Source organism: Mesoplodon bidens, assembly GCF_964165515.1.
Source record: "Mesoplodon bidens genome assembly, chromosome: 1".
NCBI classification, from domain to species: Eukaryota; Metazoa; Chordata; class Mammalia; order Artiodactyla; family Ziphiidae; genus Mesoplodon; species Mesoplodon bidens.
Window position 1 is genome coordinate 20170781 of NC_138176.1, and position 16200 is coordinate 20186980.

At 45.0% G+C, this 16200-nt stretch overlaps 1 protein-coding gene across 1 annotated transcript in view; it reads right to left on the bottom strand.

The window, feature by feature from the left end:
* RBM20 (RNA binding motif protein 20) overlaps positions 1-16200 on the bottom strand; it is a 212553-nt gene that overhangs the window by 43861 nt on the left and 152492 nt on the right. The window contains exons 4-6 of the mRNA XM_081243872.1: positions 15959-16050; positions 15072-15169; positions 2694-2828 (exon numbers count right to left, since the gene is read on the bottom strand). Coding sequence (XP_081099998.1) covers positions 2694-2828; positions 15072-15169; positions 15959-16050 — 325 coding nt within the window. The remainder of the gene's footprint in view (positions 1-2693; positions 2829-15071; positions 15170-15958; positions 16051-16200) is intronic.

The following is a 16200-nucleotide window of genomic DNA, read 5'->3' on the forward strand; positions in this document are numbered from 1 at the left end:
ACAAAAATAAACAAATGGGACCTAATGAAACTTAAAAGCTTTTGCACAGCAAAGGAAACCATAAACAAGACGAAGACAACCCTCAGAATGGGAGAAAATATTTACAAATGAAGCAACTGACAAAGGATTAATCTCCCAAATATACAAGCAGCTCATGCAGCTCAATATCAAGAAAACAAACAACCCAATCCAAAAATGGGCAGAAGACCTAAAGAGACATTTCTCCAAAGACATACAGACTGCCAACAAACACATGAAAGGATGCTCAACATCACTAATCATTAGAGAAATGTAAATTAAAACTACAATGAGGTATCACCTCATACCTGTCAGAATGGCCATCATCAAAAAGTCTACAAACAGGGCTTCCCTGGTGGCGTAGTGGTTGAGAGTCCACCTGCCGATACAGGGGATTCGGGTTCGTGCCCTGGTCTGGAAAGATCCCACATGCCGCAGAGTGGCTGGTCCCGTGAGCCATGGCCGCTGAGCCAGCGCGTCTGGAGCCTGTGCTCCGCAACGGGAGAGGCCACAACAGTGAGAGGCCCGCGTACCGCCAAAAAAAAAAAAAAAGTCTACAAATAATAAATGCTGGAGAGGGTGTGGAGAAAAGGGAACCCTCCTGCACTGTTGGTGGGAATGTAAATTGATACAGCCACTATGGAGAACAGTATGGGGGTTCTTTTAAAAACTACACATAGAAGTACCATTTGACCCAGCAATCCCACTACTGGGCATATACCCTGAGAAAACCATAATTCAAAAAGAGTCATGTACCACAGTGTTCATTGCAGCACTATTTACAATAGCCAGGACATGGAAGCAACCTAAGTGTCCATTGACAGATGAATGGATAAAGATGTGGCACATATATACGATGGAATATTACTCAGCCATGAAAAGAAACAAAATTGAGTTATCTGTAGTGAGGTGGATGGACCTAAAGTCTCTCATACAGAGAGAAGTCAGCCAAAAAGAGCAAAACAAATACCGTATGCTAACACATATATATGGAATCTAGAAAAAAAAATGGTTCTGACGAACCTAGGGGCCGGACAGGAATAAAGACACAGATGTAGAGAATGGAATTGAGGACACGGGGAGGGGGAAGGATAAGCTGGGACGAAGTGAGAGAGCAGCATTGACATATATACCAAACGTAAAACAGATAGCTAGTGGGAAGCAGCCACATAGCACAGGGAGATCAGCTCAGTGCTTTGTGACCACCTAGAGGGGTGGGATAGGGAGGGTGGGAGGGAGACGCAAGAGGGAGGGGATATGGGGACATATGTATACGTATAGCTGATTCACTTTGTTATACAGCAGAAACTAACACAACATTGTAAAGCAATTATACTCTAATAAAGATGTTAAAAAAATAGTCAGGGTTTTTTCAAATTCCGCCAATCAGCTTTCTAAGTGCCTCTTTCTTTTTTTAAAATTCTTAAATTTTTTATTTTTATACAATTTTTAAAGGTTACTTTCCATTTAGTTATTACAAAATCTTGGCTGTATTTCCCGTGTTGTACAATACATCCTTGAGCCTATCGTACACCCAATAGTTTGTACCTCCCACTTGCCCACCCCTATATTGCCCCTTCCCCTGCCCCACTTGTAACCACTAGTTTTTTCTCTATATCTGTGAGTCTGCTTCTTTTATGTTATATTCATTAGTTTGTTGTATATTTTAGATTCCACATTATAAGTGATATCATACAGTATTTATCTTTCTCTGTCTGACTCTAAGTGCCTGTTTCTTCATGCAAACATTTTAGCACCTCGAGCTCTCACTGGTCACATGGGAATAAAACGAATTCAGTGAGTCTCACTGCATTCATGTTGCAAGCTGAATTTTGGAAATTTGCCCAAAATAGAATTCTGAGAAGGAGGAATGAAGAGACTAAATGAGTAGTCTAAATCCAGGTTGACAGAGGAAGACCACTGATGATCCAAGGTGGCTTTGAGTCTCCAAAGTTCACGCCTTAATTAAGAAAAGAATTTCTCCTATGCCTGTTCCTGATTCCTGAAGTTAAAATATTTATTAAAAATAAAATACTAAATATTGTTACTTCTGACCAGTCACTGTATAAACTACCCCCTTTGACTTTAGAAATGAAGACAAACATATTAACCCCCAAAGACTCAGTCAATCCTCATAGGTTAAGGGTTCTTAGTTCCGTAGATTCACCAGGCATCCATTAATTCCCACCTACTCTTCTGCTCTGAGAACCAAGAGCCTCGGTTGCTAACACCAAGGATCAGTGAAAATAACCTGTTCCCTGTCAGTTGCTGGCTGACTCAAAAATCCATAGCCTCAGAGATGAGAAACTTAGAACGTAAGAAAGACAGTAGCATTAGCTCAGGGGGTGGGTAACACAGTGAAAAGACTCGAGTCTATGGATTTCTGTTTTAGGGACCTGCTAGCTTTTCTGTGATAATGAGCACCTCATTCCAAAGCACATCCTCACTTCTAGGTAACTCACAAGGGCCTGGATCCATCACAAGAAGGGTAAGGTGAAACAAGAGGAAACAAAACACCACCATCAATGAAAACCTCTGTGCTGTAAAAGCAGAAGGCCAGCTGTGTATTACCCCTTTATGTTATGAACAGCTGCTTTTAAAAAAAATTATGTAGTTCCCCTCCACCAATGTGTGGTCTATCTGGTACATACCAGTGTGAAAGTGCCCGGACCTACCTGATTAGTAGACTTCATGAGGATGTAATTAGTGACCTTTCCAAAGGGCAGCCCCAGGTTAATGACGTCATTCTCGGTGCAGCTTCCCTCCGGCAGATTGCAGATGTGTACCACGCGGCCAGCACCCGTTTTCCGCTGCGCAAACGGGAACAAAGAGCAGTGGTTTGGTCTTCAAAAGACATTTCCTTCTTGCCCTCTATCTATTCCAGATGCTCCTATTGGCTATCTTCCCCCAAATAATGATCAAAAAACTATAATTTACAAAATGAATGCAGAAAAATAATCCATTTGCAGAGAGATATAAAACATTGATTTTATGCCATCTCTTTACAAAAAAGATTCGTAACAATTTTAACGAGAAATCACATCCAGGGCTGTAGAAGAGATAAGGAAATGGGCATATCCATATGTTGCTGGTGGGAGGTTGTGTATCTACAATCTTCTGAGAAGATACTTTAGCATACTGAAGAAAACTTAAAATATATATAGCACAGGATCCTGCCATCCCACTTTTGGAAATCTAGCCTACAGAAATAAATACACCAATATGTAAATACTTATGTACAAGGACATTTATTGCAGTTAATTTATTATAATAAATTTATAATTTATTGCAAAAATTTTTGGAAACAGACTGAATGTCCAAGAATAGCATAATGATTGAGTAATTGATGGTTCACACCTACAATGGAAAACGATGTAGCCATTGAAAGAAGGTGGTAAATGAGCTGATCAGGAAAACATTTTTAAGATAAAGTAAAAAGCAGGTTGCCAGGTACAGGTGTAATATGATGCTATTCTTGTAAAACAAAGCAAACCCCCCCCCAAAATAAGAACAAGATGAAGCAAATGTAAAATTTGGATAATTATTGGAATTGGGGGATGAGTACACAGGGGTTAATTACACTTGTCTCTACTGTTCTGTATGTTTGAAATTTTTCACAATGGAAACATTTTAAGGGGTATCAGCACAGACACAGAAAGGTATGGGACAAAACATATCAACCTATCAGTACTGGTTATCTTCAAAGAGCAGAACTGGAAGGCAGTAAGGGCGAGATGTTTAACCTATTCCTTATATGTCTCATATTGCTTGACTTATAATTTTTTAAAAACCCAATAAAGAAAAAAGAACATAGAGAGTATTTGTGAACTTAATACATATACATAGACATTCACAGCGACCACCTTTGGTTTAGGGCAGTGGCTTCCAAAACTTTTGTTAGCCTTGAAATCCTTTCTTCAAACAAAAGCTTGCCCACCAGCCCAACATATTCAACAAAGAAAGAGGTGCTGCTCTAGACAAACCTTGCCATCCAACACCCTGCCACCACCCCCCATCCAGCAGTCCCAAAGGCATCTCTAAGGAACACAGTTTAGAAACGAAGACCCAGGCCTAATCAAAGCTCCTGGAGGGAGGAAGTGTGTCTGTTTGGTCTGTGGAAACCTTAATCAGACTGGAGTCTCCAGGAGGTTCAAGAATTAGTAGCCATAAGCCAACCCAAAGTGGAAGAGAAGGATGCAATTTTCTAAACCCATACTAATAGCATAGCCCACATTTGCATAATCATCATCTTCTTTCTATGATAAAGTGAACTTCAACATCTAATTACACTTGATGTGGGTCCTACTCTGCTATAGTAATATAGTGGGAAAGTCTGAGGTCTCATCCCTAACAAGGGCTAATAATTGGGTAATTCTACCATGAAAAGCCCTCGTTTGTCTCATCTGGGCTGAGGACAATAAGAGTCAATAAGAATTTCCTTGGACGGTTCAGCCCTGAATTGGAGAAACCCAAGTGCCCCTTTCAGACCTCCCTCTCTGCAGTGTCCAGAGGTCAAGCACTTTCCCAAAGGGAAACAGTCTTCAGTGTGTGGCCCAGGCAGCTCCCAGAGCATGCCCATACCTCCCTAAAGTGCAAACGGTGCTCTCCATCAGCTGGGAGACTTTGAGTATGAACCTGGCTAAGGAGGACCGAGCTCTTCTCCAGGGAGGGAGGGCTAAGAGGCAGGATCTTTTTGCCTCTCATTAGGGTGAGGGATCACACAAAAATGCAGACCCAGCTGAGCTCTCGGGCTGGGCAAAGTGGCCAGTCTTCTGAGTTTATCAACAGGAGGGCTGAGGCTGGGTGCTCTGCTGGCTCCTCTTAGCCAGCCACGTTTCTGCCCATGTGACTCTGCCGTGGCCGGCCCGGGCTCATGTGTGCTTGGACAACAGAGCAGACACGCAGGGCAGTTCTGGACCAACCCTGCTCCTTGCCTGTCCCGTTGCCTAGTGACTGGGCACGAGGGTCAGCGTCTCTCTGTCTCCTCCAGACTGAAAGAGCAACTCAAGAGGCTTTTATCCAAGCGTAAGTGTAGCAAGTACTGCTGAGAGCACAGCATGCCTCCCGAGGAGTAAACACCCTCACCGCTGCTGGTCACCAAAGAACGGTATGAAGTCACACTGCAGACAAGTTAGAAAGGTGCTAAAATGAGTGAGTCTAAATTAAGATTTTTATTTAAATTTAAAAAGTACATTGCAGCAACATGGATGGACCTAGAGGATTGTGACACTAAGTGAAGTCAGAGAAAGACACTATCACATGATATCACTTATATGTGCAATCTAAAAAAAAATGATACAAATGAACTTATTTACAAAACAGAAATTGACTCACAGACACAGAAAACAAATTTATGGTGACCAAAGGGGAAAGGGGGGAGGGATAAATTAGGAGTTTGGGATTAGCAGATACACACTACTATATATAAAACAAATAAACAACAAGGACCTACTATACGGCAGAGGGAACTATATTCAATATCTTGTAATAACCTATAATGGAAAAGAATCTGAAAAAGAATAGACATATATATGTATAACTGAATCATTTTGCTGTACACCTGAAACTAATACAACATGTAAATCAACTCTACTTCAATAGAAAGTTGTTTGTTTTGAAAAACTAAAAAAAAAGTATCTATTTACATAGAAAAAAAGTACATTTCATTGGCTCTTTTTCCTCCCAAGATTTTAATCAGCAATAGAAATTGGATTTTATTGACACCCTTGTCGTCACTTAAAATACTCATGAGATTTTTAGTAATCTTCCAATTAATCATATTAATCTGGAGTTTCTCCACTGGTGAATTGCAGATGGGTTACAGGTATGCCAAGATACTGGCCCCCTGGGGCAAAGCACCTCCAGTGGCCACAAGCAGCTTCTTCACTTTAACCAGTTCCCTTCAGTGAGTGTATCATTTTCTAAGGGACCCATGAAATGAAAATCTTGCCCATCAAAAATCTGTGTTGTGTCTGGTGTCAGGGCATGTGAGAAATCTTAACCAGTTAGAAACAGTTTTTATGTGTGGTATTCTTTTGCAAATATTTGATTTAGGATAGTTCAGTCTACTTTCCTTTCTGTCACTGACCTAAAGTATCTTTTTGTTAAACTCAACTAGGTTCAAAATCATATTTGATTCATAAAGGGTGTGGGGTTATATGTATAATCACTCTACTCTATCCTTGAACAGTTCATATAAACATGGCTGTTACTTGCCTTACGTCCTATGGGAACTCTGGACGATGGGGGAGAAGGGGTGAGAGGAAGGCAGAATACGGTCTAGGTGGTACTTTTCTAGAGTAAAATCTGTCCACTGGGGTCACAATCCTGAGTGCCTTGGAGCAGACAGCATGATGCCTTATGCTAATTCCCAGCCTGGGTTCTCTAAGAAGTCCAAGTCCTAAAGGGTCTTTGAAGGTAATATATCAAGGAAGGATTGTTATTTTTGACATTTAAAAAACTGGAGTTGAGGGACTTCCCTGGTGGTCCAGTGGTTCAGACTTCACCTTCCAATGCAGGGGGTGTGGGTTCGATCCCTGGTCAGGGAGCTAAGATCCCACATGCCCGGCGGCCAAAACACCAAAGCATAAAACAGAAGCAATATTGTAACAAATTCAATAAAGACTTTAAAAAATTTAAAAACAAACAAACAAAAGAACCTGAGTTGAGATCATACTTTGAGTTTCTTTACTGAGATGCTCATCTTGGTTAGATCCTTACCCTGATGAGAAAGTCTGTTTGGTGTGTCTGTGTTTTTCGATTCATAAAAATGGGGAGCTAGTTAATTACTCACTAATGTAAGTACTTTGGCAGGTACAGTACTTTTGCCAAACATGAAATGCAGGACAGGTGCTGCTCGAGGTAGGAGTAATAACTGAAAACAGTTTGGGCTGTAAAAAGCACAAGACTTCCTGATGTAGTGAAAGAACCTGCTCTTGGAAGACAGAGGACTGGGTTTCAGTCCCAGCTCAGCGACCGATTAGGTACATGACAAGGACAAACTAGTTTTCCTTTCTGGGCCTTAGTTCCTCAGTGTCTGGAACGAGGAAGTTAGTCTATACGTCTTAAGTCCTCTCCAGATGTAAAATATCCATGCTTATGTGGCTCAAAGTTCTAAAATTCCACTCCTCTCAGAAGCCTTGCCAAGCTAAACCCTAAGATCCAGGTTAATGATAAGTTTCCCCAACTGTGTTGGGCAAAAACAGGAAGTCTGTGTTTTTCCCACTCCCTGTCCCAATGAATGTAATGTTTGTCCTCCCGCTCTGTGTGCTCAGCTGTTTCAGCATGCGTGCATATGTGCACAAGCATGGCCATTGTTCAGACAGGCCTGTATGCGTTGGTGCTGGTTTCATCTTTACAGGGCTGGAGATAAGCTCCAAGCAGTGAACACCTTGCCAACGTGCTCTGCCCTGAGAAAGACTACTCCCTGAATGAACGAGAGGAGTTGAGATCATCTACTGAGATAAACTAAAGACACGTGGGAACGCTGCCTCTCTGAGGACAGACACACATCAGGTGTGTGCCTCACGGTCTTCAGGCACCAGTGCCAGGCCAGTGGGAATATCAGACAGACCTGGGTCTGTGTCCCTGCTCCCCAGTGACTACTGTGGGCAAGTTACTGAATTTCTCCAAGCCTGAGTTTGTCTGTCTATAAACCAGGGAAAATAAACGTTGATTCCACAGGACCGTTTAGAAGACAAAAATGCCACAATATATGTAAAGTGCCTTTGTGCAAGGCCTGGCATCAGCAGGCTTCTATAAATAAATATTTGTCTCCTTCTTTCCTCCAACAGTTAAAGGATGTGCTATGATGCTCCTGGACTGGGAAAAAAAGTAACTGTACTGTGATTATGTAAGAGAAAGTCTGTGTTCTTAGGAAATTCATGCTGATGTAGTTAGGAGTGAAGAGGTACCATGTCTCCAATGGTTCAGGAGAAATATGCATAGATCATTAGATGGATGGATGGATGGATGAACAGATAAAGATAGAGATGGATGGATAGACAGATGATAAAGAGACAGAGACAGAAGAGACACAGAGAGAGAATGATGAAGTAAATGGGCCAAAATGTAAAAAAAGTAATAAATCTAGGCAAAAGGTATATGGGGGGGGCAGTGTTCCTTATACCTTTCTTGCAACTTTTCTGTAAGTCTAAATTATATTAAAATTAAAAGTTACTAAAATAAATTTTAAAAGATGTGCTCTGGGGCAAAAGAGCAGCTGGGTTTAGAGGGAACTGTGAGACCTGGTGTTGATGGGCTCCGCTAACATCCCACCTGATGGTCTGCCTGCTGAGCTCCCGGGAGGCACACATGCGACAGTGCATTTGGAACTTCCCAGTCCAAGGTCAAATCTCTAAGAGAGCTAAGGCGTCTGGGCTGTAATTGAAGCCCTCACTACTAACCTAAGGGGACAATCATCCTTCACCAGCCGGGGGGACACTTCAGTCAGCTCGTAGACCGGCATGACCCGAATGCCCCTACGTGCAATCAGGCGCCTGGGCTGTACATTTTCACAGGCTGGGGTCACTCATTTAAAACCAGATGCTGCTTCTAATGGTTCATGCAGCCGAGTCCAAGACCTCTCAAGTCACCCACAAATCTTTTATAGATGGGTGGAAATGTGAAAAGAACAGACTTGGGTAGGAAGATTCTGAGACCTTCCAATGCCCTCCGATGCAGGTGGGAACAGCCTTCGCGGATGAGTTCAAAGAACAGCCCCAGTTCAAATAACTCACAGAGTTGCAATAAAAATGTGGCTCAGGGCAAGAGGCCTGAGGGGTGAGAGAAGTCTCTCAAAGTGCCTCTTAAAGCTACGAAATGTAGATTCGGTCTTCAATAAACAATTTTCTCTGCTCCAGCCTGATCTCCTTTAGATATGACCTAATTTCCTCTGGCACACAGTCTGTGGGCCTCTGCTGGGTTTGTGCTAAACAAACCTGAGGACAGACACAGGGCAAATGTTTATTTCTCATGGTGTTGATTTCGAACATACTATGCAGAGAGTGAGTGGGCATGAGTTCCAAAGCTATGGATCTTGGTGTAACTTGGAGGATAGAAACAGATGTCTTTATTGATACTTTCAAATATTTTATAAAGCATATTGGCTTTGACTTAGAGAAAATCTACTTTTATTGGTGCCGGGTTGCCTATGGGTCTTGGGTGGCTCATGTGCCGAGCAACTTCAACATGACTGTAAACTTTAAAGTCACAGAACCTTAAAGCCAGGAGGTCATCTGGTCCACACTCATCAATGTGTATGCAGACACTGATGCCTGGGAGAAGGTAAGGAACTTAATCTGTGGGCAATGAAGTAGGGGTAGATGTGTGATAACAACTCTCACTGAAAAGCCAATCAATTGCAGACTTGATGAATTACGGTAAACATATACAATAGATGGTGTTACAACATCTGATAGTGTTTTATGTTCAGGTGTGAAAAGATGTCTATAAATCAATTAAAATATGTCGTGAGAGTTTATGTTAAGTGAAAAAAAAACAAGTTGCAGAACAGATGATATGGGGTAATCTGACTTTCCCCAAAATATACACTTTTAGTAAATAGACATGCACACGTACACTAGCTAGAGATAGAGAGCTATAGGCAAAGACATTTACCCTTGGCTTTCTCTGCAGGGTTAGATTTTCTATTTTTTATATCTCTGTTACTGTTTAAAATGTTTTACATCATTTTACTGTTTTTGCAACACGAAAAAATAATTCAGATCTGTAAAAAGAAAAGGAAAAAACCCAGAAAACAAAACCCACCCAGGTCTCCTGTTTCCCCACTCTTTGCTCTCTTCGAAAGTGTACAGGGTGACCCCTGCCCAGGGGACAAGAGCGAGGACAGAGCTGGCATGGTGAGGGAGGGTGCCACATCAGTTAAGAACTCTCCATGCTCTTTGGCGGTCAGGAGACCAGAGTGCTCTGAGCCATGGACCCGAAGGCCAAGCTTGACAGATAGATGTTCAAGAAACAGCCAGCAATCTGAGGGACAACCTATCACTTAAACCTCTGGTCTTTCACAAACATCTCTATTTTCCTGTGCCTCAGTTTCCTTATTTATACACGTTTTCTGGTGTGCAGGGTCCTGGTGAGAAAGAAACCATAAAAACAATGTGTATCGTCCCAGGCCAGGGAGGCCCCATCTGAGGCACCAGCACTAAACAAACTCCAAGGTGGCTGTGAAAACTACAAGGCGGTTTTACGGGGACAGCCAGCAGGCAAAGTGCATCTCAGGCAGGCGCAAGAAAACTATTCCAGCCTGAGAAGGCCCCTACGGCCCCTTCTAGAAACCTGAGTGCTCTGTTTATGACAACTCGGGCAGCAAAGGATAAAGTGCGTCTGCTCTGTCAAATGGCAGATTAAGTGAAAGTGAATGCTCCTCTCCCAGGCCCCTGGGGCTGGAGGACCCTGGGGCTAGAGGGGACAGACACAAAGCACCACCCTCAGCAAAGCAGCACACAAGTGTCACTTCAGTGCCCCACCTCTGTCAGAAATAAACATGGGGGCCTCCCTGGTGGCGCAGCGGTTGGGAGTCCGCCTGCCGATGCGGGGGACGCGGGTTCGTGCCCCGGTCCGGGAAGATCCCACATGCCGCGGAGCGGCTGGGCCCGTGAGCCATGGCCGCTGAGCCTGCGCGTCCGGAGCCTGTGCTCCGCAACGGGAGAGGCCGCAACGGTGAGAGGCCCGCGTACCGCAAAAAAAAAAAAAAAAAAAAGAAATAAACATGGAAACGAAGGGCTCGCATTCCCACCGAGCTGAGACAAACGTAAATGCAGCCAAGCCTGGGCTTGGGGGAGGTGGTAGATGTGTCATGTGGTCATTATAGATTTCGTGGCAGTTCAGATACCCTCTGAAGCCTCAGTCATGACACGGAGCCCCTTGTCACTGTGTTGCCCTGCTTAAAAACAGAGGGCTTTCGAAGGAAGAACTGCTCTTTGCTCCACAAACAGTAGTGATAGGACAATGTCTGAGTCCTGGCTGTTCCGGCTTTTACTCAACAAAATGTGTTTCTGAAAAGACTCATGTAAGCGGAATCAGGCAGAAAAAGCCCTGGCACTGGACTGGAACACACTTCTGGAGGAAAAGGCATCAATGCCTTTATGGGTTCTCTATGGTAGCTGGAAGGGGGGAAGTGGGAGGAATTTCACTGTCCTCCTTAAATATTTCTTTTCTGTTTGAATTTTCACAAAAAGCATAAATATGTAAGCAGAAAAAACCAATAGAATGCAAAAGGTGCTCGCCGGCCACCCACGGAGCCCAGAAAAGCATCCCCTGGTAACACAGTAACCACCCCTTGATATATCTACTTATCTTGGGAGGTCAGCATTTGTAGGCAGAAAAAACCCCAATGATTTCTCTGAGGAACTCTCCTGCTACTTAAAGGAGCCTTGCAGAGCATCGTAGCAGATTCATCAGCTCTTCATTTCTCGGCTTTTCTCCAGAGGTCAATATTTTTGGATTTCAGGTTTTTCTAAAGAGACATACCCACATTCGATAGCATTTGCCAGAAATGGCAACAAGAGGACCAGAAGTCGACAGAAGGATGGGAACATCCAGGCACTGATGATGCAGGAGTGGCTGGGGCAAACTGTGCCCTCGTCCCCCAGATTATCCTTGGGAAGCTCACGTGACCAGCAAGGCTTCGCAGAACTTGTAACGATAAAACCAGTCAGATGAGAGCTCTTCACCTCCAGTGGGTGTATAGAAATGCCTCCAGATGTCGGGTTCATCTTGGGAGACGCTGTCACGGTACAGGAGAATTCGGCTGCTGGGTCTGATGGCCTTTTCACCTTTTGCTCCACGGCTGCTGGCCAAAGCCTGAGAAGTCCTTATCGCCCCAGGCAGCCTCAGAGCCTGCTAAGCAGCTTGTGGAGTGGGAGTGGGGGAGGAGGGAACTTACTAATGAGAGAATCATCACGAGGGAGAGAACTCAGAGACCCTTACAGACAGGCAGCAGCACTTAGTGGTTAAAAATAAGGCTTCTAGATAGAGCCAGGTCCCCTGGGTTCAAATCCCAGTGCTGCCATTTACCAGCTGTGTGACCTTAGGCAGGGTACTTAGTCTCTCTGTGCCTCAGTTTCCTCCCCTCACAGACTTGTGTGGAGGATTAAATGAGCTAATACATACAAACAAATGCTAAGACTGTGTTGAGCACTATGTAAATGTGCTATTATGATCACCATCCGACAGTGTCTGGGCTCTCCATCACCTTCCTGCTGCTGCCAGTGCTGAAAGCAAAATGTTTCTTGTGTTGCTTCTCAGGCTCAAGCCAGATGAATGCCCATCTCTAGGCGTCTGGAGGAAACTGTACTCATGAATGGTCACGAGTCAGCAGATTGCTCGTGCCTGCCCCTCACCTAAGTAAAGCCCTTCCGTGGGAGCCTCTCAGCAACTCTCGGGGTGGATAGGGCAGATATGATTACAGGATTCCCAGACAGATTTGCACAGGAGGAACGCTGACACTGAGACCGGCCCCAAATCACATGACCAGAAGACAGAGCTGGCCTTCGCATAGGTTTCCCTACAGCAGGCTAAACAGACTCGTTACTCAATAGTAGCCATTCTTCCCTGGTGGCACAGTGGTTGAGAGTCCGCCTGCCGATGCAGGGGACATGGGTTCGTGCCCCGGTCCGGGAAGATCCCACACGCCGCGGAGCGGCTGGGCCCGTGAGCCATGGCTGCTGAGCCTGCGTGTCCAGAGCCTGTGCTCCACAACGGGAGAGGCCACAACAGTGAGAGGCCCACGTACCGCAAAAAAAAAAAAAAAAAAAAAAAGCCATTATTACTTCTTACACACTGCACGGTTCACAAAGCATTGTCACCTACACAGTCTCATTTGACCCTCACAAGGGCAGGACAATGCTGGTCTACCCTCAGACCATCGAATCAGGAGACTGTGCTCAGATGGCCACATAAGATGTTCCAAGATTAGAGGCATAATCTGAAAGATCACAAGCCAAGTGAAAACCTAACTTCAAAAGTCATTGGGCTTCCCTGGTGGCGCAGTGGTTGCGAGTCCGCCTGCCGATGCAGGGGACACGGGTTCGTGCCCCGGTCCGGGAAGATCCCACATGCCGCGGAGCGGCTGGGCCCGTGAGCCATGGCCGCTGAGCCTGCGCGTCCGGAGCCTGTGCTCCGCAACGGGAGAGGCCACAACAGTGAGAGGCCCGCGTACCGCAAAAAAAAAAAAAAAAAAAAAAAAAAAAGTCATTATTAGGGGAGTATTTTCCCCATTTAAGGAAATGGAGCCTCAGAGAAGTAAAGCCATTTGCCCGAGGCCACTCAGCTTCAGGATCCAGAACGGGGACTTGAACTTAGGGCCTCTTGCCTCCACATCCACAGCAAAGGGCCTCTGGTTCACTGGTCAGCGCCGGAGGACGCAGTTGAGGCACAGACAGACACAGAGTCACCCTGCCCTTGCCTCTCCTCGCCCCCTCAGCCCCTGCCCCTTCATAAAGGGACTCAGTTGACACGGGCTCTCTTTCCTGTGCCCAGATCCCTGGCCCATCTGGCACCCAGCCCAGCCTCCCCTGTCTGGGCCACAGCCCCTTTCCGCTCAGTGCTGGGGTCTCAGAACTGGCTCTGCGGTCCACAGTGTGGGAAACAGGCCCTGGGGTAGGTGGTGCTGGAGCGGCCAGCGCCCCCATCGGACACGAGGTCAAGTCATCGGGTGTCTGACTCCAAGACAAATGCCAGGTTCACTGAACCCAGCCATTCTGCTCTCCTGGGACTGAACCCAAGCTGTCACTGACCGGCCATGGCTCTCAGCCTGAAGACTGCAGAGGGAAACCACAACATTCCTTCACACACGGGCTTGCAGACAGGGGCTCCCTCTTGAAGCACGTCTCCCCGAAACACAAATAAACAGACACAAACAAATGGAAATCTCGGCCCAGACAGGCCTCACTTCTCATCATGAACCTCTTCGCCTTCCCACTCACTCAGCCCCCAGGGTCTAAAACCTACACTTCTCTGCCTGCTCTTCCTAAGTTTTGCTCAAATGCCTCGACAGACACGTGGAAGGGACGGCACGTGGAGGCCTGCTCTGCTGAGCGCAAGAAGAGAGAAAGAGCCTGCAGCTGCTCACATCACGAATTGGAAAAAAACAGGCACAGGCAAAACCACACAGACACACGCCCTCGAGCAGGGTTCAGCCAAACACAGTTTGCTCTACAGGTGGCTCTGCGGCTCCCACCCCCTTCCCCGCATTTGCCAGGGAGGAAGAGAAGCTGGGCAGCTCCTGGGGGACCAGGCTACACGCAGGGGGAAAACTGAGGGGGGAGGGCGAGTTGTCACAATTGCTGGAAGAAGGAGGAATGAATCTTTAGAGCTTTGGGGGACAAAAGTGCCCGTTGTAGAGAAGAAGGAACACAAACACAACTAAAAACGAAGTATTGATATTATGCAGATGTCACCATTTCCCCAAGGGGACAAAAATACCACCAGTGCACGGTCCGTACTTTTCAAACACATTTTCTCTTTCTGTTCAAGTTTCAGAATTACCCACTCACAGGAAATGGTCTACTTCAATAAAATGTCCAAGTCTTAGAAAACACACAGCACACACACACACACACACACACACAAACCCTCATACTAGAAAATCTTTGAGTGCTTTCAATTTTAAGAAATTATGTCAGCTTTTTAATCTGTGTGTTTCAACACCAGCTGGACTGAATTAAACAACTCTTTAAAAAAAAAAATTCATCCATTTATTTATTTACTTGACTGTGCCGGGTCCCAGTTGTGGCATATGGGATCTCCAGTTGCGGCATGCAAACTCCCAGCTGTGGCACACAGGATCCAGTTCCCTGACCAGGGACCGAACCCAGGCCCCCTGCACTGGGAGCGTGGAGCCCCAGCCTGTGGACCACCAGGGAAAACCCTGAATTAAACAACTCTTGACCTCTGCTTTCCTGCACTGCACTAAGCCCCATCGGTGCCAGCTTCACTCCAGCCCCTTCTGTACCTCTACACCCAGGCAGAGCAGGTGATACAAATGCGTTGATGATGACAAATGACAGCGGAGAGAACGCTTCTGTACTCACATTTGTCCCTGGGGAAGCTGAAGGGAATGCGGGATTTGACTGAGTAAATGACCTCGCAGGAATGGCCGCATATGATGTTCCAAGATTTGAGGAGTAATCTAAACGGTAAATTACACAAAACTGGGTGAAAACCTAGTCATTTCCTTGACCTTCAAAAGTCATTATTTATGGATATGTGCAAGAGTAGTGTTCCTCCTATTTAAAACTAAAAATGACTTTTTTACCAAATGTTCTTTTAAAAAAATATTAAATTTAGCTTTTCTTTCTTGAAATAAATCATTCTTTTTCATAAATGTTTAAAAGTCGTAAGGCAAACATAATAAAATAACTGGTTTAAGCCCCCCAAAATAAAGTCATTATTAGGACAGAAGTGGGAAAAGAAAAGTGAAAATTCCATTTTAACACAGTGATTAGTGATTGGCATGATTATACTTCTGGGCATGTTGATAATCAGCAAAGCTTTACGTCTAAAACACATAGAAAACACTGAGGAGGCCAGAGAGCAGGCCCAATGCATTTTAGCATCTTGGGATCTGTTTGTTTTATAGATGTGTCCACAAGGGCACATCAGGGACATTTGGTTATCAAAGATGGGGAGTAAATATCAAATAGATAGCTAGTGGGAAGCAGCCGCATAGCACAGGGAGATCAGCTCGGTGCTTTGTGTCCACCTAGAGGGGTGGGAGGGAGACGCAAGAGGCAGGAGATATGGGGATATATGTATATGTAGAGCTGATTCACTTTGTTATACAGCAGAAACTAACACACCATTGTAAAGCAATTACACTCCAATAAAGATGTTAAAAAAATAAATAAAGGTGGGGAGTAAGAAGCCTTTGGAAAACTGATTTCTGCTTCAAGCTGCTGATCTGTGGGCCCTTTCTCACCTTCGTTCCCAGCAGGGTTATAAACGGCTGTGCTGTTGGGAGAGGCACACAGTGTTCCCTCTGTGGAACCGAGTACACACCGGAGAGCAGCACTGGAGAGGGGTGAAAATGGGGAACAAGTTACTCAATAAGTTAGACAAAGAATTACCATGTGACCCAGAAATTCCACTCCAAGGCTTAGACCCCAAATAGTAGAAAATAAATGTTCAAACAGAGATGCTCACAGCAGCCCTATTCATAAT